Below are 25,328 nucleotides of genomic sequence, written 5' to 3' on the forward strand. Positions count from 1 at the left end.
CCTCCCAGTTACAGCACTCTGCATTTTGATAGATTTTTTAGGCTCCATTTATGCCTTATGACAGGGGTTTTGCTGTGCATATGTAAGCCTAGATCATGTAAATAATACGGAAAGGAACAAAACAAAATCTCTTTCCCCCATTTCTATCTCCACCATTATTCCTCCAAAACTGTTCATTGCTTCTTGGATTCCCTCCAGAAAAAAATAGTATACATACGCTTGAAATATAAACATCTGTATGTCTATTTTCTCTCTCCTAATTTTGCATATACATAATTTTATGGAAAAGGGACCATATTTACTCAGTTTTAGAGCATGCTTCCATATTAACATACCTTCGAGGTATTTCTGTACCGACATATATATGCATTCTCACATGATTCCATTTTAGTTATAATTTATTTTGATTACTATAAATTTTCCCATAGTTCATTTTGCTTGTTTCCATTTTTTAGCTATTATTTGGAAAAACGCTGTAATGAGAATTTTTGGTAAACGCTGTTGAGAATATCCGTCGGGTGAACTCCATACAGAGGGATTGGTGGAAAGGTTGCGGGCATTTTACATTTGATGGATATAGCCCAATTGCCCTCCGGAATACTGCACGTTCACCACTACTCATTGTAATAAGACGTTTATATTTGTGTCGGTTTTATAAGTGAAGCATGGTACCTCGCTGCCTGGGCCTGCAGTTTCTTTAATTATGAACGAGGCTGCAGGTCTCTGCGGGACAAAGTTTTAGGGTGGAGCCTGAGCTTCGCGCTCCTGCCTGGGAGAAACCCTACGCGGTGCCCTGGCTCCTCCTGTCCAGCAGGGGGCGCGGGCCCGGCCGCTCCCGCATGCGCAGTGAGCTCGGTGTCAGACGTCGCCAACCCCGGTCGCTGGCGCCGCTCTCCCTGCTCGCTCGCGCAGACCCGGCGCTGGCGGCCGGCGACTCGGCGCGATTCCTCCCGGGCTGCCGTGGCCCGCGCCCTGCGGCATGCCCCGGTGACCAAGCGCGGGGCCGAGCGGGAGGCAACCGTGGCCGAGGTAAGCGCGGCGCGGAAGGGCCTCCGGGACCGCGGCGGGGTCGGGCCCGGCCGCCGGGAAGAGCGGGCCGCGCGGAGGCCTGAGGGCGGCGAGGAGCGACCCCACCCCCGCCGGGGCCGCTCGCGGCGTTTCGCGCTGTGGGAGCGCTTGGGTCTCCGCACCGCCTGGTCCCTGGTCCCCTGGCCCGCCCCGCGCTTTGCTGCCCACTTGTCTCCCTTGCCCACGCCCACCCCCGCCCGCCCCTTTCCTCTCTCCCGGGACCCCGCAGCTGCCTTTCCCGCAGGGCTCACCCCGCGCCGGGACCTCTGCCTTCCCGCTGCCACCTCCTTCCCGCGAGCTGCGGGGATCGGGTTCTCCCCACGGCGCTTTCTGGCGCGCTGGGCTCTCCCGTGGCCTGTGGTAGCCCGTGCAGCGCAGGATGCCAGGGCAGGGCTTGGGGCACTGTGCCCCCAGCGCGGAGAAAAGACTGGGTGGGGAAGGTGGTCCGGGGTGCCCAGGCTCTGGGCATCAAAGCTCAGAGGCATTTAGAGGTTTACTGCTGGCGGTGGGAACCAGGTCAGTTTTGAGACTCAAATGATTGCTTGGTGTAACTTATTGGGAACTGCTAAGCTGGAAGGGTCCTTGACTTCCTGGTCTGAAGATGCCTTTAAATAGAAGTATGTCAATTTTAATTCTTCGAAGTAAGCTGAGTGTTCTAAGGATTTGCACTGGACTTGGGTTTGTAAATTTCAGGGCTCAAAGGCTATTCGTGGTAATATATGACTCAGTTTCCAGCATTTCTCACTTCCGCTGACTTAAGCTTCTTGGTTACATGTGCTGGTATGAATAGATAAATTTGGATCTGTCAAGTTATGCTGCCTTTGCTAGTTGAGGAGTGAAAAAGGTAGATCTACTCTAGGCTTTCACAGGTAATTAGGGGAGGCATGGAGGTTAGTAGCTGGGGCTCCAGAGTCAGACTGTCATCCTCCAAATCCTAGCCTTGGCATTTTCTAGTTTTGTGACATTGTGTAAGTTACTTAGGCTTCCCCTTGCACTTTCCCTGTCTGTAAAATGAGGATAATAGTAGCTTGTCACATGGCACTGTTAGAAAGATTAAGTTAACACAAAGTGCTTAAAACAGGTGCATGTAGTGAGTGAGTCCTCAGTATAGTTATTAGTTATATACATTATATTAATTATAGTATAATTCCCACAATCAAGGAAACACTTTTTTTCCCCCATTGGAAACCATTTTTAGGGATGGTTAGTCGTCATATAACTTTAATTATAAAGAACCCTGTCTGGGAAGGCAATGAATCACAGATCTTCCTTCTTTTGCTAATATTTGGCTCCTTGTTTTCAGGACACAGTGGCGTTAAGTTCCAGTATTGCAGTGGCCCTGGGAGTTCAGCTGTGAGGGCTTTTCTAAAAAGGTTAAGACAAGAGATTGTGACTCAGAGCATCAGACTAAATGGATTGGATATAGCCTGAAGCACCAAGGATAGATTTTTCAGGCACATTTTCAGGATAAATAATTCCAGGAACAGAAAATGCATCTCATCCTGACAGTAGAGAGGAGTTAAAAGATTTTTCCAGTGACTCAGTGCTTGACAGTTAGCCAGATGATTCCAGTGTTTTGCAGGGACAGGTTTGATGTCTTTCAGGGAGGTTAAGTTTGTAGGGCTTTGCTGTGAAATTCTTGTTTCATATGGGTTATGGTATCATGTGGAACATTAATTAGCAGAAGACTCCTTTTAGTTCTCTTCCGAGAGGCTCAGTGTCAGGGGCATTGAACATGGTGGTGGTAGCAAGTGTCCTCTTAGGATGGGAAGATTATGACTTGTTTTCTTGGATGATGGTTTTGGGGACATACATCTTTCTGTGCTTCAGTGTGTGGAAATTGACTACAAGAAAACGACAACCAGTAGAAGAGACAGACTTGCAAATACTTAATATAATGTGGCAAATGTTGGGATGAGGTAGTGAAAGGTACGTGGCTGCTCACCAAGAAGGTTCTCTATCTCTAAAGCACCATTTAGTAAGGGACTTTTTCCCTCTCATCTCTCATCCTTTGCTTTCCTTTTTCATTTAAGGCTTTTCCCCTCCTTTTTTTTTTTTTTTTTTTTTTTGTTTAAAGATTTACTTATTTGAGAGAGAGAGGGAGAGAGAGTGTGAGCACGCAAGCAGTGGGAAGGGGCAGAGGGAGAGGGAGAGAGAATCCCAAGCAGACTCCTTGTTGAGTGCAGAACCCTATAACCCTGGGATCATGACCTGAGCTGAAACCAAGAGTTGGACGTTCAACCAACTGAGCCACCGAGGTGTCTCTGCCCTCATTTTCAGTTTTACTTCACCTCAAATACCGCATCTCTCAGCTGTTTGGCAAAGGCTTGTGGGAGCTTGCTTCGGCTGTGTAGGCATATCTCAAAAATGTGAGTTTACAGGGGGGATGGGCTTCAGTGGATGAATGCCATCATTTCCTCTCCTTCAAAGGGACAGTTCTGAGGTGTGTTCTACATAGTTCTGCAGAGGACTGAGCCCCATTCCTCAGCTCAGTATGGTAATCCTCATGGCTTTCCATTCTTCCCTGACTCCTCTCCTTCGTCCGTCACTCTGGCTCTCTGGACTCATCTTCTGCAAGCTCCCTGCTTTCCAGTTGTTTTTTCTTAGTTTGGTAGAACATAAGCTAAGACAGCTGGTACTAGAAGCGGCTCTAGAAAGCCGACCCTGAGAATCGTATTGTAAAACTGGACTCCCTCACCCTCAGATGGCAACAAGGACCCCTCTGCAGCTGTTGATAACCCGTGGTACTCTAGCAGCACAGTTGTACGACTCGCGCCAACGGTGGGCAGGATGTGACTCAGGTAGAAGGGAAAGCATTGGCTAGTACAGTAGCTCTAGCACGTGGGCAGGATATGGACAATGGGAATGATAAGGCTAATGGAGCTGGCTGTCTCTTGTCATCTTTCTTCGAGCCTTGAGGTAAGGTCAGGCTCAGATCAGCCAGGTATCAACCCCAGGATACACTGTGAGCGACAGAAGGCTCTGTGGCAGCATCTCCCACAGTCAGAAGCCAGACTGTTGAAAATCAGGCCCAGAATTTAATCATAATTATGGCAGAACTGCAGAGGAGGCTGAAGGCGCAGCCTTGGCAGGTGGCCTCTGCTAAAGTCATGGGTGAGGCCTGAGATGCAGCTATTTGGTGGAAGCATAGAGAACTCTGAACTCCCAGAGTTCCTTAGATCCTCGGGGCTAGTGGAAGTATCCACCGCTCCTTGTCTGGACACTCTGCAAAGACCTTGCTGAAGGCTCTTGCCTTGCAGGATGGTACTTATCCTCTCAAAATCTGCCTCCTCCTCCCCTCGGATCTCAGCATTGCCTAAGCGGGGAAGTACAGTCCCTGCTACTGGACAAATAGCTTTTGTATTGGAGTTGTAGGACCTGGCTCCTGGGAACCAACAGGAGCTGAGGGCACACGTGTGTGAGTGAATCTTGAAGGTGTCAGCTGAAGAGTGGGGTAGCGGTGGACCATAAAGCTGCTTGGGAAAGGCTGTGTCTCTTTAGGAGCATTCTCTCAGGATTAGGGGTTTAATGATCTTGCAAGAACAACTGGAGTGACTGGGCAGATTCCTTGAAACTTGGACATGACCATGATCTGCACCACTGGTTCTCAGGTAGGGGTGATTTTGGCTCCCCTGGGGGTATTTGGCAATGTCTGGATATATTTTTGGTTCTCAAAACTGGGGGTTGTTTCTGGCTCCCCACAGAAAAGGATGATCTAGCCTGAGATATCAGTAGGGCCAGCAGTTTCTGGCCTGTAGGAAATGAGGTGGAGATGCCAGAGCTGTCTGGGGAGAGTGTTGAGGAAGGGATCAGAGGTATTGGGAGGTGGAGATTTGAAATAGATTTATTATTTGAGGCCAGAGATGTACACCTGCCCATGTTCCCGGGAGGGCTCACTCCTGTAATTCTGGCAACATGGAATGCCCACTGGAGGCCAGCATCTTTGAGAAGCTCAGTGTGGACTGTCTCCTGTAGGCCAGAATTGGCTTTAGATGTGATCGTGGAACTGGGTTCCCAAGTATCTGTGAGGGTGATAGGATTCTGAAATAGCGGAGGCTGGGTGGCATTGACCTTCAGTGGCATGATAGACACAATTCCCACAATGGCCAATAAAGCCCAACTTGCTGCTGATGTGTCTTGATCCATGGTGATGCTAATAGAGTGTAGTATCCTAAGGACAGTATAGATGGGCCGCTAACTAAGGTATTGCTTGACTTGTATAACCAGAAAAAAAAAACAAAACAAAAAAAAACAAAAGCGGGCAAGTAGAAGGCTGATGTCAGCTGTTGTAGTGGAAAAATCACTGTTCAACCCCAGTTTTCAGACAGGAGCTCAGACCCATATCCCATGGATTGAGAGGGAGGCTGGGTCTCTGTAAAGAGGGCTTTGAAACGTCCCTGCAAGTATAGACAGACGTTCACCCAGTCCTTCCTCAAGGAAGTGCAGCTCTTTATCAGACTAACGGTACACTGAGGAAAGGATAAGATCCAGACCTTTTGAAGGTTGTTGAGTACAGAGTGTGAGCTGATAATAGTACCAAACAATCTTAAGCAATAGTGGGTGGGAGTTGGGAGATCCATGCCTTGGCTTCCTATCCTTCTGAGGGACAAGTATAGTTTTTGTGGTTTTTCAAGAGTTCTAGCACTCCCAAGAGCCCCTGTTGCCCACCTTACTGGCTGTCCCTGGTTCCGTGTCTCTCTCTCCTTGCTGTTTACTCTGGCCTTCTGAGATCACCTCCCAAGTAAGGAAACTCCCTGTACCTCCATCCTTGTCTCTGGTTCTTTTTGCAGAGGCCAGGGGGACCAAACTATGACAAGTAGGAAGCGCAATGTGATGCTTAGGACTCTAACATAGGGGCATTAGCCCCTCTTCTTTCCAGCCCTCCTGCTAACCACTTGGGACTCAAGCCTGTTCATGTACTCCTACCAGCGGAGTTCAGTGGCTCCAGGCCCTGCCCACACCGGGTGGTGTTTGACTCTTCCGTTTTCTTGTGTTGGTGGCTGGATGGGGTCTCATTGTGGTTATACGTTCCCTGACCATTGAAGAAACTGAAGGTGGTTTTCAGATGTTGCTGTGCCGATTTTGTGTCCTCTCCTGTGTAATTCCTGCTTAAGTCTTCTGTCTGGTTTTCTCCTTTTTGTTTTCTTGTTCTTTCTTTGTTTTTATTGTTTTGTAGGCATTCTTTATTCGGGTTGCTAGTCCTTATCAGATTGCAGGTCTCTACTAGTTTATTGATTGTCTTTTTACTTCTATATGGTGTCTTTTGATGAACAAAAATTCTTAATTGTAACACAGGTTTTGTCATTTTATCTTTTTCTGGTTTGCACTTCTTGTATTTTGTTTTAGAAATCATTCTCTGCCCAGAAGTCATAGAGATTTCTGTTCTAAGTATTTTATAGTTTTGCCTGTTACACGTAGTTTTTTAATAGACCTTGGATAGACTTTTCTCCCCTCTGGCTGTTTTTAACATTTTTTTCTTTAGCTTTCTTTTTAGTTGTTTTACTTTGACATATCTAGGTGGCTTTTTTTTTTTTTTTTTTGGTGTATATTCTGCTTGGATTTGAGCATCTTTTTTTTTTTTTTGAAGATCTTATTTATTTGAGAGAGAGAGAGAGAGCATGAGAAGGGGGAGGGTCAGAGGGAGAAGCAAACCCGCCGCTGAGCAGGGAGCCTGATGTGGTACTTGATCCTGGGACTCCAGGATCATGACCTGAGCCAAAGGCAGTCGCTTAATCAACTGAGCCACCCAGGTGCCCCAAATTTGAGCATCTTGAATCTGTGAGTTGATATCTTTCATTGCATTAGGAAAAACTTATCAGAAGACAGCTGGATTCTCATATCTACTTCTGCAGTCTTTACAATAACATGTGTCACATGGCCTCGAAAATGAAAGTGAAAAAATCCTGCCAGTATTGTTCAGAGCCTTTGAAAGGGTCATGGGGACTCCTGGCGTCAGATGTACTTTGAGAACCACCAGTGTGAGATTTTGGTATTAAGGTTATACTAGTCTCCTAATAGAGGCTGGGGAGTGTTTCACCTTTCTTTCTGGACTTGGAAATAATTTGTGTAAAATTGGAATTATTTCTTGAATGTGTAGTAGAACTTCTGGGCCTGAAATTTTATTTATAGGAAGATTTTTAAAGTTTTTATTTATTTATTTATTTATTTATTTATTTATTTATTTATTTATTAAGATTTTATTCATTTGACAGAGAGAGACACAGTGAGAGAGGGAACACAAGCAGAGGGAGTGGGAGAGGGAGAAGCAGGCCCCCCGTCGAGCAGGGAGCCCGACGCGGGGCTCCATCCCAGGACCCTGAGATCATGACACGAGCCGAAGGCAGACGCTCAACGGACTGAGCCACCCACGTGCTCCTAAAGTTTTGTTTTTAAAGATTTTTTTCTAGTTCATCTAAGTTTTCAAATATATTGGTGGAAGTTCATTGATACCATCTTTTAAATACAGGCAGCATTTAAAGTTTTCATTCTAGATATTTATTTGTGCCTTTTTTCCTTTATCTTGATTAATTCTACCAGAATTATATCAAATGTCAGTTTTATTCACCTTTTTAAAAAAGCAACTTTTAGGGGTGCCTGGGTGGTGTAGTTGATTAAGTGTCCAACTTTTGGTTTCGGCTCAGGTCAAGATCTCGGGGTTGTGAGATCAAGCCACACTTTGGGCTCCATGTTCAACACTCAGTCTGCTTGGGACTCTCTCCCTCTGCCCCTCCCCACTGCTCATGTGCACACTCTCTTTCGTGCACTCTCTCTAAAATGAATCTTAAAAAAAAAAACTTTAAAAAGCAACTTTTAGCTTTGTTGATCCTTCCTATTTTTTTAAATTAATTAATTACTGTTTTTGTTTATTACTTATTTCCTTCTATTTGGGTTTATTTTGTTGTGATAGTGCCTTTTTCATAGTAACTCATGAACATTTGTAAGCTCACGTGGATTCTATTTTTGTTCCATTAATCCCAGTTTTATTATATATGAAATCAGTTTTTCTCCAAACTGTGCATGACCCATTATTAGGTGATATAATTCATCTAGTAGGTAAGGCCAGCATTTTTAAAAAACAGTAGAATAACAGAATAGAAAAATACCATGTTTGTTTCATGTTCTATTGGCTAGTATTATATACTAAGGTTAAATATTAAATATTGTTTTGTGAAGCTTTTATTTCTTTTTTTAAATTAAAAATTGTTTTAAAAGATTATTTATTTGAGAGAGAGAGAGAGCGCGCGCACGCATGAGCAGGGGGAGGGGCAGAGGGAGAGAGAGTCCTGAAACGGATTCCCTGCTGAGCAGGGAGCCCAACATGGGCTCCATGGACCCTGAGATCATGACCTAGGCTGAAATCAAGAGTCAGCTGCTCAACCAACTGAGCCACCCAGGGGCCCCTGTGAAGCTTTTATTTAAAATACACACACACGTGTATCTGTATTGGGTCACAATATAAAATGTATTTCTTATTGTAGGTTTTAGTTAAAAAAAAAAAGTGTGAAAGCCACTTGTTAAAAGGTAGTTTGTCTAATTTCAGTCAAGATTTCAAACCTGATGACACAAAAAAACACTGAGGAGCCTGCTAAAATGCCAGATTCGGTTTTAGGTGGGCTAGTACAGACCTCCGGCACCTGGGCCCAAGACTCTGGTTTAACAAGCTGCCCCTGTGATGCTCACCCTTTGGGTGTTTGAGAACCACCAATCCAGGGGATAAATGTACCTGGAGAGCCTGCTGGGGAGTTCTGACTTGCCGCCTCGTTTCTTGCACAGTGCGTGGTCAGTGCTCACTCATCACAGGGTTGCCTGAATAAGTGAATGAAAACAGATTTTAGGATAACCAAGAGCCAATTTGTCCAGATGAAGCATCAGTTTATGTTAGGCAGGTGGTTTTTTTTTTTTTAAGATTTTTATTTATTTAGAGACTGGGGGGAGGGGCAGAGAGAGACTCTCAAGCAGACTCCCTGCAGAACGTGGAGCCCGTGGGGCTTAACCCCACCACCCTGAGATTATGACCTGAGCCAAAACCAACAGCAGTTGCCTGCATTTGTGCTCAGGCTTCCTATCTTCTAGCTCCCACAGAGACACAGACGGTGCCAAGAAAGCTACCTTGGGGCCGGGGGGGGTGGGGCACTGGAGGTAGTAGGGAGTAGGGGCAAGCTGGTGGTTAGAATGACGGAAACAGTGAAATGGCTCTCATGCCCATATTTCTGTCCTGGAATCAGTGAGCATATGTGAATGGTTGATGCATGTTCCCCAAAGATGATAATTTTTAAGCTTAAAAATATATGTACCTTCATGCAATCATCTGTGACCAGCAGATTTCTTACATTCCAGCTGATGGTCACAGGAGATACCAGTTGAAATCTTTTGTGACTGTTTACATTTTGCCCCCAAAGCTGGTGCGATTGCAACATTCAAGGCTTGGCAGCACCCCACCGGCTGGGCCGGAAGCTGTTTTGCCATGTGGGCAGTGATGCGGGAGAGCGCCATTTAGCCAAAGTAAAAATGGTTGCTAACCTTGAAGATGGTCTATGAACTTTTCAGTTATTTCCCTTTTTATTAATAGCTTTTCTGAAATACCAGTGAGTAGAATGAGACCATTTTGTAGGTTGGGACTTTGACACGTGGCTTGCCCGAAGCAGCTTACCGCAGTGACACCTGGTGCAGTCCCACGGCTCTGCCCTCCCCACACAGTATCCAGGCATCTGATGGGGCAGGCTCGTTTGGTAAGGATCTTAAGTTGTGATCTACAAGGAAAGTCTGTATTTTCAGGTGAGGACTAAGAATTTCTTTGTATCAGAGATGCTTACTGGCTGTTTCATTCAGGTATTGCTGTATAACAAACCAACCCAAAATTTAGTGACCCAAGCAACAGTAACTACCATGTATTTGCTCAGGATTCTGCAGTCTGTGCAGAGCTTGCTGGGGATGGTTCCTGTCTGTTTTATTCAGTTTGCAGTGGGGTCTCCCTGGGGTTACCTTCAGCTGGGAGCCTAGCTTCCTGATGGCATGGCAGCTGGGTTCCCAGAGGACAAAACAGTAGCTACAGGTCTCTTAAGGCCTGAGATCAAAAGCCCGAGAATGTCACTTCTGCCACATCCTGGTCAGAGCAAGTCACAAGGCTAGCCCAGATTCAGGGGGGAAGAGAAATAGATTCTACCTTTTGATTAGAAAAGTGGCATGCACATTCAAAGATGTGAAGAATTGTTGGCATCAGTCTTTGGAAATTGACCCACCACATTGACCCTTCTTTCCCTCCCTCCCTATCTCCCTATGCTTTTCTTCTTTCCTTCCATCTAAATGTGTCAATTTGTCACCTTACGAAACATCACTATATTTTATTTAAAGATTAAAGAGTAATCTAGCCTAATAGTCCTTGGCACCTTATTGATACTTTCCTAGTGATATTTTTACATTTTGCATTTTGTCATAGCTTCGTCTTACCTCCCTCAGTAGAATATAAGTTCCCGTAAGGTGGAGTCTTTGCTTTCTTCCTCGTTTCTTGCACAGTGCGTGGTCAGTGCTTGCTCATCACAGGGTCGCCTGAATAAGTGAATGAAAACAGATTTTAGGATAATCAAGAGCCAGTTTGTCCAATGAAGCATCAGTTTATGGTTTTTTTTTTAAAGGTGTTTTGTTTTTTTTTTTTAAAGATTTTTATTTATTTAGAGACTGGGGGGGAGGGGCAGAGAGAGACTCTCAAGCAGACTCCCTGCAGAACGTGGAGCCCATGGGGCTCGATCCCACTACCCCGAGATTATGACCTGAGCCGAAACCGACAGTCGGAAGCTCAACCGACTGAGCCACCCAGGTGCCCCATATGTTAGCCAAGTGTTTAAAAACAAAATAAAACAACTATCTTTATTCTAATTTTGACTTTCTTCCTTGGTCAGCGCCCCTCTTCCTAGGCCCCACGCATTTATGACTTATGCTTTCATTGAATATGTATTTATAGGATATAGTTAAATTTATCAACATTTGTATTTAGTGTGTACAATATTAAATACTAAATATGGCATATAGCACACATTTAATACACAAATATATATTCAAATATATTTACAAGAAGGGTCAAAAATCCCTTTTCATTATTTCCTCAGACCGCTTCAGGGAAAGAAATAGGTATGCTGAATGTCAAACAGTCCTTTCAGGGCTCACTTGCTACCGTGCCTGCTTCATTTTTCTTGTGTCTCCCCCTGGAACTAGGAGTGGGAGGAAGAGGCTGTCTGTGTCATTATGTGTGCGTCGGTCAAGTACAATATCCGGGGTCCTGCCCTCATCCCAAGAATGAAGACCAAGCACCGAATCTACTACGTCACCCTCTTCTCCATTGTCCTGCTGGGCCTCATTGCCACCGGCATGTTTCAGTTCTGGCCCCATTCCATCGAGTCCTCCAGTGACTGGAACGTAGAGAAGCGCAGTGTCCGCGACGTGCCCGTGGTCAGGCTGCCGGCCAATAGTCCCAGCCCCGAGCGCGGCGATCTCAGCTGCAGAATGCACACGTGTTTTGATGTCTACCGCTGTGGCTTCAACCCGAAGAATAAAATCAAGGTGTATATCTACTCTCTGAAAAAGTACGTGGATGATGCTGGTGTCCCCGTCAGCAACACCATCTCCCGGGAGTATAACGAACTGCTCACGGCCATCTCAGACAGCGACTACTACACTGATGACATCAGCCGGGCCTGCCTGTTTGTCCCATCCATCGACGTCCTTAACCAGAACACGCTCCGCACTGAGGAGACTGCACAGGCACTGGCCCAGCTCTCTAGGTGTGTAGCACGTTCACAGATGGGAGCCAGGGCCTTCGGGGAGGTGGAGGGAAGGGCGGGGAGAGGGACTGGTTCTCCTCTTGAGCTGGCCTCCAGCTGCTGTGTCTTTCCTCGTGGGAGGGCATGTGTATGAGTGACCGACATGGAGCACGAAGCCGGTGCCAGAAGCACCTCGCCTCTGTACCGGTGAAAAGCCGTCGGCCTTCCGAGCTACTGCTGTGGGCTCCCACCTGCCTGGAGTTCAAAACCTTGGGATGGCTCATCCTCCCATAGCTTTCCCGTTATATTGAAATCTCCCTCGCCCCTTATTACTTATGTAATAACGCATGTTCACTGTAAAAAGTCTGAAAATACAAGTATGCAAAAAGAAGCAGGTAAGATTCGTTCCATGATGCTGCCTCGATGTTACTTCCCAGTCATTTTTGTATAAAAAATATACACGTACTCATGTGTATATACATTTTTGTATGAAGTAGGCATATGCACGTGTACACGTTTCGTCAAAAATGGGATTACACATTCTATACTCTTGTGCTGCCTTTTTTCCTTAATATGTTATGAATCTATTTCCAGATAATTTCATGTTCGTTTACTATATAATTTTAAGGGTTGTACAGCCTTCCATTTTACGCATGTTCCATGATGTACTTAACCAGCCTTCTATATTCCTTTTTTGTTTCTTTAACCAAATGGTGAACATTCAGATCGTTTTCAGGTTGTCATTATCATAGGCACACCTGTAGTGGCCAGGCTCGAAGTACACATCTACCTGTTTTTTCTTTCGAGGAGCCAGGCTAGTGTCTGATGTACTCTTGGGATTTCTAGGAATTCACTTTGCACCTCTGAGAAGTGGCCCTAGTTGGGGTTGGGGATACTTGCTCCTTATCATTCAGTAACTGATTCTTGTTTCTGTTCCTTTGTAGTTGACACGTAAATTCCCGTACATGTTTCATTTCTTAATAGGTGGGATCGAGGTACAAACCACCTGCTGTTCAACATGTTGCCTGGAGGTCCCCCAGATTATAACACGGCTCTGGATGTCCCCAGAGACAGGTAAGTGTATTTGGGGTTATCCCAGTGATGGGTTTCTGAGGGTTAAGGAAATGCAAGACCCTTTCTTTCATGTGAAGTCCTATTTCTAAGGCTAGTGGGACAGACTATGTAATCAGAATTGTTTGTTAAAATAAAACAGTCCTAGGCATTTCCCTCCTTGAGACATAGTTGTAGTGAGACTTGACCTGCTTAAATCTGTTATGGAGAACCACCTAGAACTTACGTTATAGCAAAGCGTTTTATTTTTTTTTAAAGATTTTATTTACTTGTCATAGAGAGAGAGAGACACAGAGAGAGCACAAGCAGGGAGAGCGGCAGGCAGAGGGAGAAGCAGGCTCCCCGCTCAGCAGGGAGCCCGATGCGGGACTCGATCCCAGGACCCTGGGATCATGACCTGAGCCAAAGGCAGACACTTAACCAACTGAGCCACCCAGGCGTCCCTAGCGTAGCATTTAAAAAACGATCTTTTTTTCTCAGTCTGAGTTTTGCTGTCCTTAGTGCAGCACCCCCAACCCCAAGGCCCGTTTCATGCCCAGCTTGTGTTGGCTCTGTCTGAATTTGGGAGCATTTGTGAAAAGTAGAGCCGCAGCTTGCTGTGGGAAGGGGGCACGGAGGTGTGAAAGTGACACCCAGAGCCTGTAATGTCAGGGGAACGAGGGCACTCTGGTTCATTTCCTCTCCGTTGCCTCGGTCAGTGGGGTCCTTCCTTCCGTCCTCCCATCCCTCCTGGCCCCCACCCACTTCTTTCCTTCTTCTCTTCCTAATGAAACCTTCCAAACAGCACGTGTGGTGTGGGGTGGTTGGGATTGCGGGATTATGATTCTGAGTCTGCTCACTCTGTTAATCAGCCCTTTTCTACATCGACTGAACTGCTTGGGCTGAAGCCTTCCCAGAAGGCTCGGGAATGGGGTGCCGCATGAGGTTCCTTTCCTAGTACTGGGTTCAAAGCTTTGAGGAGAGCAGAAAAGTGAGGCCCATGGTAGGGGTCCCGGGCAATACTCAAGGTACAGCAGTGTTGTGAGTTGACATCAGAACTCACTCATAAGTCATTTTATTACAGTTGATGTTTCACTCTTAAAATCACTGTTACTGGTTAGAGAGTAGCCCGAGGCCAGTGGTGTTCTCAGCTCGCTAAAGGCTGACACCATCATTTATGAAAATCTGCACTTGGTACTACTTTTCCCTGGAAAAGGAAGATTAAATCCAAGCCTCTTTACCTTAAGTGATTATGTAGGGTCATTGTTGTGTTTCTATCTGGAAATACAATTACCACTAGAAGAGACCTACACTCTAGGACCCCCCCCCCCCCACCTTTGGTGTAGAAAGCGTTTTGGTCGATAGAGGGCAGTCAGGCTACACAAATTCTGTAGAAACCAGCTAAACACAAGGGGAGCCCTGGTTTGGCTGTCAGCCTCAGCGTTCCTGAGTGGGCTACTGTTTTATGGATTTGGTTGCTCTGGGAAAGTGAAGTACTTTAGGGAATAGAGAAGGGAAGAAAAAGCTGTCAGGAATGCTGTGTCTTCACCTGCTGTTCTGGGTTTATTTTAAGAAGGGCTTATTTCTGTTTGGGACATTTCACTTTTTGCTGACATTTTGGTATATGTATTTGCATGGGAGAAGGATTTTATTTTTATCAAGTGCACATGTTAAATGGGGTTTCACTTCTCTGCGGGGAAGTGTCAAGTAGTCAGGAAGAAGTTTGAGTTCTTGCTAGTGCTTAGGTGTTAAGGATCAGGAGGGTTAAATCTTTTTCCCTGTGGATGTATTTTTGTAAGTGATTATAGGCAATCCTATAGCAAGTAATGAATCACTGTGTTCCTTCTTTATCTGTGCATGTGGGAAATTTCATTTTGAAACCTAGGTGGTCTTCTGGTTGGAAGGAAGAGTAGATTTTTTGTGAGTTTTTCTCACCATTTGTCCTTGTTCCTGGACTCAGAGGAGGCAAGAACCCTGAGGACAGAATGGTTTTAGCAAGAGCTGCATATCGGATTATTTGGAGATTAGAAAGCAGGCAGGCTAGATAAGATTGTGCCAAGGGTCTGCTGAAATCTAAGGTCAGAGGTGTGACTGCTTGAGAATGATTGTACTCGGGGAAATGTAAGGACCATGACAGAAGGAAATGTCTGCTCAGCATATATATCTTTTGTGCTGCTTAAATCTGTTTTTATTTCTCTTCCAATTTTTAAAAATCCTACACATGCTGCGGGTATAGTTTCTTTGTACAAGATTGCAACAACGTGCAAGCACATAAAGAGTAAAATATAAACATATGCTTCAAACCCTCCTCTATTTTCATTCCCTTACTGAAAGGTAGTCATTGTCCTCAAATACTATGTATTTTTCCAGCCTTTTTTTTTTATGGATTTATACACAAACATGTATAAATATGTGCACAAACATATATATATACATATATATGTATGTACACACACACACAGACCCATTTTAAGTGGGAGCAAATTATACCTCTTCAGTGCCTTACTTTACCAATCTTTGTTTTCTCATATGTGTTCTGTAATACTGTTATTATGCTGGATTGCTATTATTGTTTCTTTGCACATCTCTCACAGGTTTCTACTTCGTGTGGGTTTTATTTAACTCATTATAGAAAATTTCAAACCTGTGTAAAAGAAGAGATTAGTATGGCGAACCTACGCCCCTCTGTCCAGCTTTGGTAATTATCAACTCAGGGCTGGTCTCCATTCATTTGTACTCCTACCCACCCCCTATCAGGTTATCTAGAAGCAAATTCCAGGTGTTATATCATTACCTCTGTAAATATTTCCATTTGAATCTCTCCATGATAAGGGATTTTTAAAACTATAACTATAGTATTGTTTTCACACCTAAAAACTTACTAGGAATCTAATATCGTCAAATGTCTAGCCATTGTTGAGATTTACCTGTCTCACACATATTTTTTAAATAGTTTGTTTGATTCAGTAAACAAATGAGGATGATTAATAGAATTGGTCAGCTTTTTTTTTTTTTTTTTGCGAAATTTGAAGCTTTATATTTGAGGGATTTGCAAGCCTGATTACATGCATGGTTCAAAAGAAAGCAAAGGATGAGCTTGCAGATGAACTGTGTTTAGGCCTCTGGACACTCAGACGGGAGGAGGACTGGGAGAACATCTGAGGACAGACCGGAGCAGGGATGGTGGAGTGTGTGAGGCCGTGCAGAGGGCTCTATGACAGAGGACGTGTCCTCGCGTCAGGAAGGCCTACAACGTGCTAAAAATGCTGCAGGACACTTCGAGTGACATAATGCTTGATGTGGCATAAGTCTCATCATCAGATTAATGCTTTTTTAGCTGCAAGTTTTCTATTCAGTCTCTTGCAGCTTTGGAACTGATCTCTGATTTGGGGATACATAATAGGAAAGCAGAATGTGCTTTTCAGAAATGCACTTTTCACTCAGTGCAAAACATATGTTCTGTAGAGCAAGGGAAGCTCCTGCTATTTTCTCCATTATCATGGTGTGGAGTCCTTGGCAGAAGAAGATACAGGGACTTGAAGTCGAAGTCTTATCAGTAGCAGGGCTGGTGTGAGGTCTGTTTGACTGCAGTCCTGGCCCTTGCGGAGGTCACAAGTAGGGATCTCTAGTGTATGATCTGTGACGTAAGACATGCTTCCGAGTGCATGCTTTCCCCTACCAGTGCATAACCCCCACCTTACTCTCCTGGAACAGAGTAACAGTTGGGGCCCCAGGGACAGAATTACAGTACAAGTTGGTGTGATACACCCCTGCTTCCTGTCTTGCCCCATGCTCGGTCCCCTCTCCTTTGGGACTGTGAGTGTAATTACCTAATCACCCACTATCCTGGCTTACCTGAATTGCCTGGTGTCTCTATATTGGATCCATGTTTGTTTCTCTGCACAGAGGTCACGGGGTCCCCTGCAGTCTGCTTGCTGTCATGGCATCGGCCCAGATTCATGGTGGATGGATTCACTGCTGAATGCTAATCAGGAAAAATAAGACCGTGTGTTGGTACTAAGGATAGTCATTAAGTTTTACAGAGTAGACAGGCAGCTGGAGAGGTTTTTAGTCTGCACATTACCTCACTAACCAATTCTTGGTCTCATAAAGCTTAAAGAAACAGATTGGGTTTTCCAGGGGTGGTTGGAAAATCTTTGAACTTCAACTGGTCATGTTCCAAGGGAATGTAGGTTGTCATCAGGGCAGGGCGAGGATTGGTAGCAATCAATATTGCAAAAAATGTGGTTTCTCAGTTCAGACGTTTTGGCTCAGACTGTGCGATGCGTGGAACTGACAAAGCTCTGCCCCAGTAAGTGATTTTGATGGATTTGGGGCCCTGGGGATAGAATACCAGTAAAGTTGGTGCGCTCTACACCTGCTCCCTGTCTGATGGAGTGTCACTGTACTCGTTGCTGGATCCAGTTAAAACAGTATGTTCACAGTTTTCTAATTAAGGAGAAGAAAAGCTAGTGCATACAAAGTGCAAGGGAAGCACTAACGGTCCAATTATGGATTCATGCTTCCTGTACGGGGACTGAGTAACTGCAGTGGAGGCGAGAGCTGATGGAGACCACACGATTCACACGCAGCTCTTGGACGACACGGAGAGACCTGCCCAGGGCGGGCAGTGCAGAGAGGCTGGGGCATGCGCAGCATGGGGTGAGATACTTTGCTGTCCCCACTGCTTTCTGTGCCCATTGTCGCCTGAGATTCAGGCCAGAGGGTGGGCGAGCGACTGACTCAGGCAGGCTTCCTGTGCAGACCTGTTGTCTGTTCTTGCTGGTGTGAGTGTTGCGGAGTAGGGTAGGACTTTGGGGAGAGGTGAATGGGATCCGAATAAGGTAGCAGAGGGGCTGTTCACGGGGTGGCCTCTGGGCTGTGATGTGTTTTAAAAAAATGGAAAAGAAGGACCACTTAGGACCCCAGAAGGAGGCTGCTGACTCAGGGATCGATGTCCAGGAGGTGTGACTGTGAAACAGTGAGCACAGTGTCTTCAGAGACAAGTGACTCAGGAAACAGGCCTTTGTTGATATTATTATTGACCCAGTTACTCCTATCCCTTCCCACAGAGCTTATCAGAACGAAGACCTTTCTTTCTCATTGTTTGACAAAATCCTTTGCTTTCAGGGCTCTATTGGCTGGTGGTGGCTTTTCTACGTGGACTTACCGGCAAGGCTATGATGTCAGCATTCCTGTCTACAGTCCACTGTCAGCGGAGGTGGACCTTCCGGAGAAAGGACCAGGGTAAGGGGCCTTCAGCTCAGCCAGGTGCGCTGTGAGATGCTGATGAGGTTCCGCGTGCTGGGTGTCCCAGGAACCGAAGCCTCGGTGACGGGCCAGGGGCTGGGAGTCTGCTGTCTTCCCCACCCCACCCCACCCCTGTTTATCCTTCAGTTTTCTCTGGCTCAGTAAATGTACAGTGCTGTCTACCCAGCTTTCCAGATCTGGAATCCCTGTGGTGTCCTTAACTCCTTCCTCTCCCTTACTTCCTGCACCAGAAGAGTAAGTCCTATTGATTGTCCCTCCTGAAGATTTCTTAGATCTGCCTACTTCTCCACCTCCTCTGCCCTGCCCCGCCACCCCCCACATACCAACTTACTATCATCTCTCCCTTGGATCCTGGAAACGGCCCGCTGTTGGGTATCCTTGATCTAGTCTTGCTGTCCCACAACCTGATTGTTAATGATTTCCCATTTCCCTTCGGATAAAGCCCAGACCCCTTAAAATGTCTTTCAAGACCCTCTGGCACATGACTACTCTTTCTATCTCTAGTTTTGGCTCCCCCCCCCTTTTAGTTTTTAGAATGAGCATTGCTCTTTCAGTTTTTTGGGGGGGCTGCAAATACTTTCCACGGTCTAGAAGTCTTCTTCCTCATTTTCATCAGACTGATGACCTACTTGTCCTTTAGGTTTGAACTCGAGTACGTCTTACTCTAAGGGGCCCTTTCCTAGGCCCCCAGAGTGGTTCTTCTGCTTTAAGCCCCCATAGCAGCCTCCACTTCTCCTATACTGTACCAGTCACTGGGCCGTGTTGTAATGACTTGCTCACAGCCTCCCTGCTTGGGATTGTGGATTTTGCAGTGAGGCTGGTGCCAGGTATGTTTTTCTGTTTTTTTGTTTTTTTGTTTTTTAAGATTTTATTTATTTATTTGAGAGAGAGAGAGACAGCACGAGCAGGAGTAGGGGCAGAGGGGGAGAAGCAGACTCCCCGCTGAGCAGGGAACTCAACACAGGACTTGATCTCAGGACCCTGGGATCACGACCTGAGCTGAAGGCAGACGCTTAACTGACTGAGCCACGCAGGTACCCCCCAGGTCTGTTTTTTAACTGCCATGTTCGTTGTGCCTGTCACATATGGGTTCATATTGTTGACATGTGAGTGAATAAATGAAAAGAGCTGACAGTTTGGATGTATGGGGCATTTTGTCTAGCCTTTTTTGATGTAGTCTGTTTAAAATTGTGCTAATTCACAGTGAGAATCTCAATAAACTTTAAACAAATATGATGATAATGGTAGTATTCTTGTGTGCCATGTGCTCACATATGAAGGTGACTGATTTGTATATTGCCACACTAGAACTATCATAGAGGGTGAGATTTAAAAATCCACACATAGCATTTGGTCTCAGAAATGAGTCTTAAGGAAATAGTTTGCAAAGCATCCCAAACTTCCCCTTGGATGCCTTTATGGATTCTTTGAGAAATAAGAGAACTTTTCCAAACTGAAGACGTTTCTCTCCTGTGTATGTGTGTTGTACTGTGTAGCCTGGTGACCAAATTCTGGAACTTTCTTTAGATGTAGCAGATTTTGTTATTTAGATAAGGGGAGATTGAAACATTTTTCTGCCGTTAGGAAAATACAAAGAAAGACTGAATAGTTCATGAACTTATTGCCTAGATCAACTTTCTGGATTTTTCTGTTAGTGGACTCCCAGAGTTGATTTTTTCTTTTGTTATTTTGTTATTTTTTAAATTGAGATATAATTCATTTACCATAAAATTTGCTCTTTTAAAGTATATACTCCAGTGGGTTTATTTATTTTTTATTTTTTAAAGATTTATTTATTTATTTTAGGGAGAGAGAGAGCCATTTCTGTGTCTTTTTGGAGAAATGTCTGTTCATGTCTTCTGCCCATTTCTTGACTGGATTTTTTGTTTTTTGGGTATTGAGTTTGATAAGTTCTTTATAGATTTTGGATACTAACCCTTTATCAGATATGTTGTTTGCAAATATCTTCTCCCATTCCATGGATTGCCTTTTAGTTTGTTGATTGTTTCCTTCGCTGTGCAGAAGCTTTTTATCTTGATGAAGGCCCAGTAGTTCATTTTTGCTTTTGTTTCCCTTGCCTCCGATGACGTGTCCAGTAAGAAGTTGCTATGGCCAAGGTCTAAGAGTTTGCTGCCTGTGTTCTCCTCTAGGATTTTGATGGATTCCTGTCTCACATTTAGGTCTTTCATCCATTTTGAATTTATTTTTGTGTATGGTGTAAGAAAGTGGTCCAGTTTCATTCTTCTGCATGTTGCTGTCCAGTTTTCCCAACCCCATTTGTTGAAGAGATTGTCTTTTCCATTGGATATTCTTTTCTGCTTTTCAAGGATGAGTTGACCATAGAGTTGTGGGTCCATTTCTGGGTTTTCTGTTCTGTTTCACTGATCTTTGTGTCTGTTTTTTGTGCCAGTACCATACTGTCTTGGTGACTACAGCTTTGTAATAGAGCTTGAAGTCCAGAATTGTGATGCCTCCAGTTTTGTTTTTCTTTTTCAGGTTGCTTTGGCTATTTGTCATCTACCCATTTTTTTTTTTTTTTAATATTGTGTTTTGTTTTTGTTGAGTTGTAAGAATTCTTTATATATTTTACTTACTAGACACGTATCAGATATATGACTTGCAGATATTTTCTCCCATCCTGTAGGTTGTCTTTTCACTATCTTGATGGTGTCCTTTGATGCACAAAAGTTTCTCCTTTTGATGAAGTCTGATTTATCTATTTTTCCTTTGGCTGCTTGTACTTTGGGTGTCACACATAAGAAATCCTTGACTAATCCAAGATCACAAAATTTGAACCTGTGATTTCTTAGAATTTTATAATTTTAGCTCTTACATTTTGGTTTTTGGTCTATTTTGAGTTGATTTTTTAAAAAGATTTATTTATTTTAGAAAAAGAGAGAGCAGGAGTCGGGGGAGGGGCAGAGGGAGAAGAGACTTTTCAAGCAGACTCCCTGCTGAGCACAGAGCCCGATCTGGGGCTCTAGCTCACAACCCATGAAATCGTGACCTGAGCTGAAACCAATAGTCAGACGCTTAACCAACTGAGCGATCCAGGTGCCCCTATTTTGAGTTAATTTTAATAGGTGGTGTGAGGTAGGGGTCTAACTTCATTCTTTTACATGTGGATATCCAGTTGTCTTAGCAACACTTGTTGAAAAGACCGATCTTTTCCCATTGAATGATCTTGGCATTCTTGTTGAAAATCAACTGGCCATGGGTATTTAGGCTTATTTCTGGACTCCCAGTTCTGTTCCATTGGTCTATATGTCTATCCTTATGCCAGTACCATGCTGTCTAGATTACTGTAGCTTTGTAGTAAGTTTTGAAATTTGGTAATGTGAGTCTTCCAACTTTGTTCTTTTTTTAAGGTTTTGTTTTTTGTTTGTTTTGGTCTATTCAAGGTCCCTTGCACCTTGATTACTTTTTAAATAATGCAACTTGAATAAGTACAGATAAAAAACAATTTAAACTCTTTGTGCTTATATGACTTCAAAATTAAAACAGATTTACAAACTAAATGCAAACAAATCTACAAAACTAATAATATTCACATTAACAATATAGCTGAGGCTTTTTCTTTGAAACTGGATTGTGTCTTTTAAGGTGAGTGTAAAGTTAATTATGGTTTTGGGGGTTTGGCATGCCTATGCGGTTTGCCTGTGGGGTGATGATATACTTCTCTCTACCACTTTTTCTGTTTGAATGACTAGGAAGCTTCCCTTTAGCATATTGTGACATCATTTATCTTCATCTGGTACAGATGCATGATTCATATTTCTCCCCACCACTTTATTATGACAATCTTAAAGCCAGGCAGCAGTGTTTAAAAAATTTGATAGCATAGTGAATATGTGTATGCCCATCACTTAGGTTCTGCTATTAGCATTTTACTGTACTTGTACATGATTTACATTTTAAGTCTTCCTCTCTTCCCATTAGCCCACTAAATACAAACTTGGACATTGAAAAACTCTTAGCAGTATTTATCGTTAAATATGAGCTAATTTTTTTTGATCATCATCAAGATGAAAATACAAAATAATTCTTAGGAGACTGGAGGAAAGGATATGGTTCAATGCTGTGTTTTTTTTTAATTAAAAATTTTAAAATTTAAATTCAATTAATTAACATACCGTGTAGTATTAGTTTCAGAGGTAGAGGTCAGTGATTCATCAGTTGTATATAACACTCAGTGCTCATTACATTACATGCCCTCCTTAATGCCCATCACCCAGTTACCACTTCCCCCCACCCACCTCCCCTACAGCAACAGTTTGTTTCCTATAGTTAGGAGTCTCTTATGGTTTGTCTCCCTCTCTGATTTCGTCTTGTTTTATTTTTCCCTCCCTTCCCCTATGCTTCTCTGGTTTGTTTCTTAAATTCCATATATGAGTGAGATCATATAATATTCTTTCTCTGATTGACTTACTTCACTCAGTGTAATACCTTCTAGTTCCATCCACATTGTTGCAAATGGAAGGATTTCATTTTTTTGATGGATGAGTAATATTCCATTGTGTATATATACACCACATCTTTATCCATTCATCTGTCGATGGACATCCGGGCTCTTTCCATAGTTTGGCTATTGTAGACATTGCTGCTATAAACGTTGGGATACATGTGCCCCTTCAAATCTGTATTTTTGTATCCTTTGGATAAAATACCTAGTAGTACAATTGCTGGGTTGTAGGGTAGCTCTATTTTTAACTTTTTGAGGAACCTCCATACTGTTTTCCAGAGTGGCTGCACTAGCTTGCATTCCCAGCAACAGTGTAAGAGGGTTCCCCCTTCTCCACATCCTCGCCAACATTTGTCGTTTCCTCACTTGTTAATTTTAGCCCCAGTGCTGTTTTGAGACTAGATTTCTGTAATGAGAAAGGGTGATCTGTGTGAGTGTGCCCAGCTGGTACCCTTTGGGGTGGTACAAGTTTCTGTCACACATCTAGGATCTTAATTTGGCATATTTACATAGCACTAGATATAATAGATGTTATAATGTAATATAAATACATTATAATAGATATTATAAAACTAATAGTGGAGAAAAAGTCAGTTGAACTTAGAAAAAAAGATTTTATTTCTCTACTTGCTGCTTCTGTGAAGATTTACTTAAATTTAAATTAGTTGTGTGATTTTTGAAAGTTGTTTTTTAACCTTTTGCTTTTTTCTCCCCCGAAGTTGTTCTGGAAATTGTTTAATTCAGTTCACTGCAGCTCAGATCAACCCTTTATTGAAGGCCTATTTGGACCAAGCATAGCTAGGCTGGTGGTTCTCAACATGGGAGGGGGTTGATTTTGTCTCCCCAGGGACATCTGGCAATATACGGAGCCTTTTTTGACTGTTGTGTGTTAGGGGGTGTGTGTGTGTGTCGGGTCCCCAAGACCACCTCCAGTTTCGATGATTTGCCAAGAAGCTCAGGACTCAGTATATAGTCACACTCATGGCTATGATTTATTGTAGCAAAAGGAGACAAAGCACAGTCAGCAAAGAGAAAAGGTACGCGGGGTGAAGTCCAAGGAAACCGGGTGTGGGCATCAAAGGTCCTGTCCCAGTGACATCACACGGTCACACAGGATGTGCTTAATTCCCCCAGCAACGAGTGGTGACAACATGCATGTAATATTGCTTACCAGGGGACTCGTTAGAGACTGCGCCCCCAGTTTTCATGGGGAGCTAATCACATGTACATACCCTGCTGGGCATGTGCCACCATTTCAGATTTCCAGGAGGAAAGTGAGTGTTCAACATAAGCCATATTGTTTGTATAGACAGTTTGGGCACAGGAAGCCACTCTTACCAGTTCTGGGGAGGGTAGGAACTCCCCTAAAACTGAAGTTCCCATACACCAGCCAAGAGCCAGCCTTCCAGAGGAGAGCAGTCAGACCTGGTGTGTTCGCTCTGTTCTGCACGGGGTGCTCCTGGCACCTAGAGGGTGGAGGCCAGGGGTGCCACGAAACCGCTGCAGTGCCCAGGGTGCAACAGAGAATTGTGGGCTCACCATGGCCCCAGTGCTGCCGTGGAGGGAGCAGGGAAGGGTCAGGGCCGTCTCTTCGGCTTGGCTGCCTCTGGGCCTTTCTTTCTTAAGACTGCTTGAACTCTACCGCCTTTCTTATCTAATCTCTCTAGTATAATCTACCTCTCTTGTATTGCTTCAGGACTCTTCCTTCCCTTCAGATTTGACCTAGGGAAAATACCTACCGAAAAGAAAAGATTCAGTATAACAGAGAAGAACAATCCACCTCTGAACGGTAAAAATTATTTTCAGGCAATTTCTTTCAACTGCCATAGTGGTGGTATTTTCTTAGTAACTTAATCTCCCTAGTTTTTATATATAATTAGCCTGAAATGAAGATCTCTAGCTAGATCACTTAAGGTCTCAGGCTCTGAGGTTCTGCGTCCAATAACTAGCCGGAGGAAGAGTCAGTCCGCCTGGACCTGGAAGACAGCTAAAGGCTGCCCGGGGCGCCATGCTCCCTCTGCTGGCCAGTTGGTGGATTTCTACAACTCAGCTGGACCCACACTCCCCTTCCCTCCAGCCTGCAGTTTGGCCCTGAAGTTTTGGTGTTTCTCTTATAAGTAACACTCCCTTCTCTCTAACAGAAACAAAAAAACAAAAGAAGAAGAAGAAGAAGAAAAAAGGGCAAAAACAGACTCCAGACTCCTGACCCTTTCCAGGGACTTGGGAGGAGGCCGGGTGGGTGACCTGATGGCCGTGCTTTGGATTTGTTGCGCTTTGTGAGAGTTGCTTTGTGAGGGAATTCCCACATCTCTTGAGGGCTACAGAGAGTAGTGAGAGCTTGGTTTTTATTTTTATCTTAAATCTCTCTCAATATTTTTTCAATGGGAAGCTGAGGGTTGTTGCTATTGATAGCTTGTTCTCACAGCTGTGCTGGTCTCAGCTGGAATTCTTGTCATTGTCTCTACGAGGAACTAAATTGGGAGTTTACCACTGTTCCTATTGAGGGAGACTTCAAGTTCTCAGCATGATTTTACTTAAACTTCGGTTTCAGCACTGCTGGGAGGAAACATGAAAGTCCTAGCTAGTAATTTTAGTCCTTAAAAGAAAAACAAATCCACCTTACAATTTTGTTTGCTTAAGGCTAAAATGGGCACACTCCATCAGCCATCTGTCAGGTCAGGGAGAACCAGCATGCAAGCAGGGGGAATGTTTCTAGACTCTTG

At 44.2% G+C, this 25,328-nt stretch overlaps 1 protein-coding gene across 3 annotated transcripts in view; it reads left to right on the top strand.

The window, feature by feature from the left end:
• The first annotated feature begins 869 nt into the window (after positions 1-869).
• Positions 870-25,328, top strand: part of EXT2 (exostosin glycosyltransferase 2) — a 132,931-nt gene continuing 108,472 nt past the window's right edge. Inside the window, exons 1-5 of one of the 3 annotated variants that reach the window (XM_027579890.2) lie at positions 896-1,029; positions 9,680-9,843; positions 11,278-11,843; positions 12,807-12,896; positions 18,003-18,119. In XM_027579890.2, the coding sequence (XP_027435691.1) occupies positions 11,308-11,843; positions 12,807-12,896; positions 18,003-18,119 (743 nt within the window). In that variant the 5' untranslated portion in view covers positions 896-1,029; positions 9,680-9,843; positions 11,278-11,307. Of the gene's footprint in view, positions 1,030-9,679; positions 9,844-11,277; positions 11,844-12,806; positions 12,897-18,002; positions 18,120-25,328 lie in introns of all 3 variants that reach the window. The other 2 variants (XM_027579889.2, XM_027579891.2) reach the window with 2 other exon arrangements.

This window comes from Zalophus californianus, chromosome 11 (assembly GCF_009762305.2).
Source record: "Zalophus californianus isolate mZalCal1 chromosome 11, mZalCal1.pri.v2, whole genome shotgun sequence".
NCBI lineage: Eukaryota > Metazoa > Chordata > Mammalia > Carnivora > Otariidae > Zalophus > Zalophus californianus.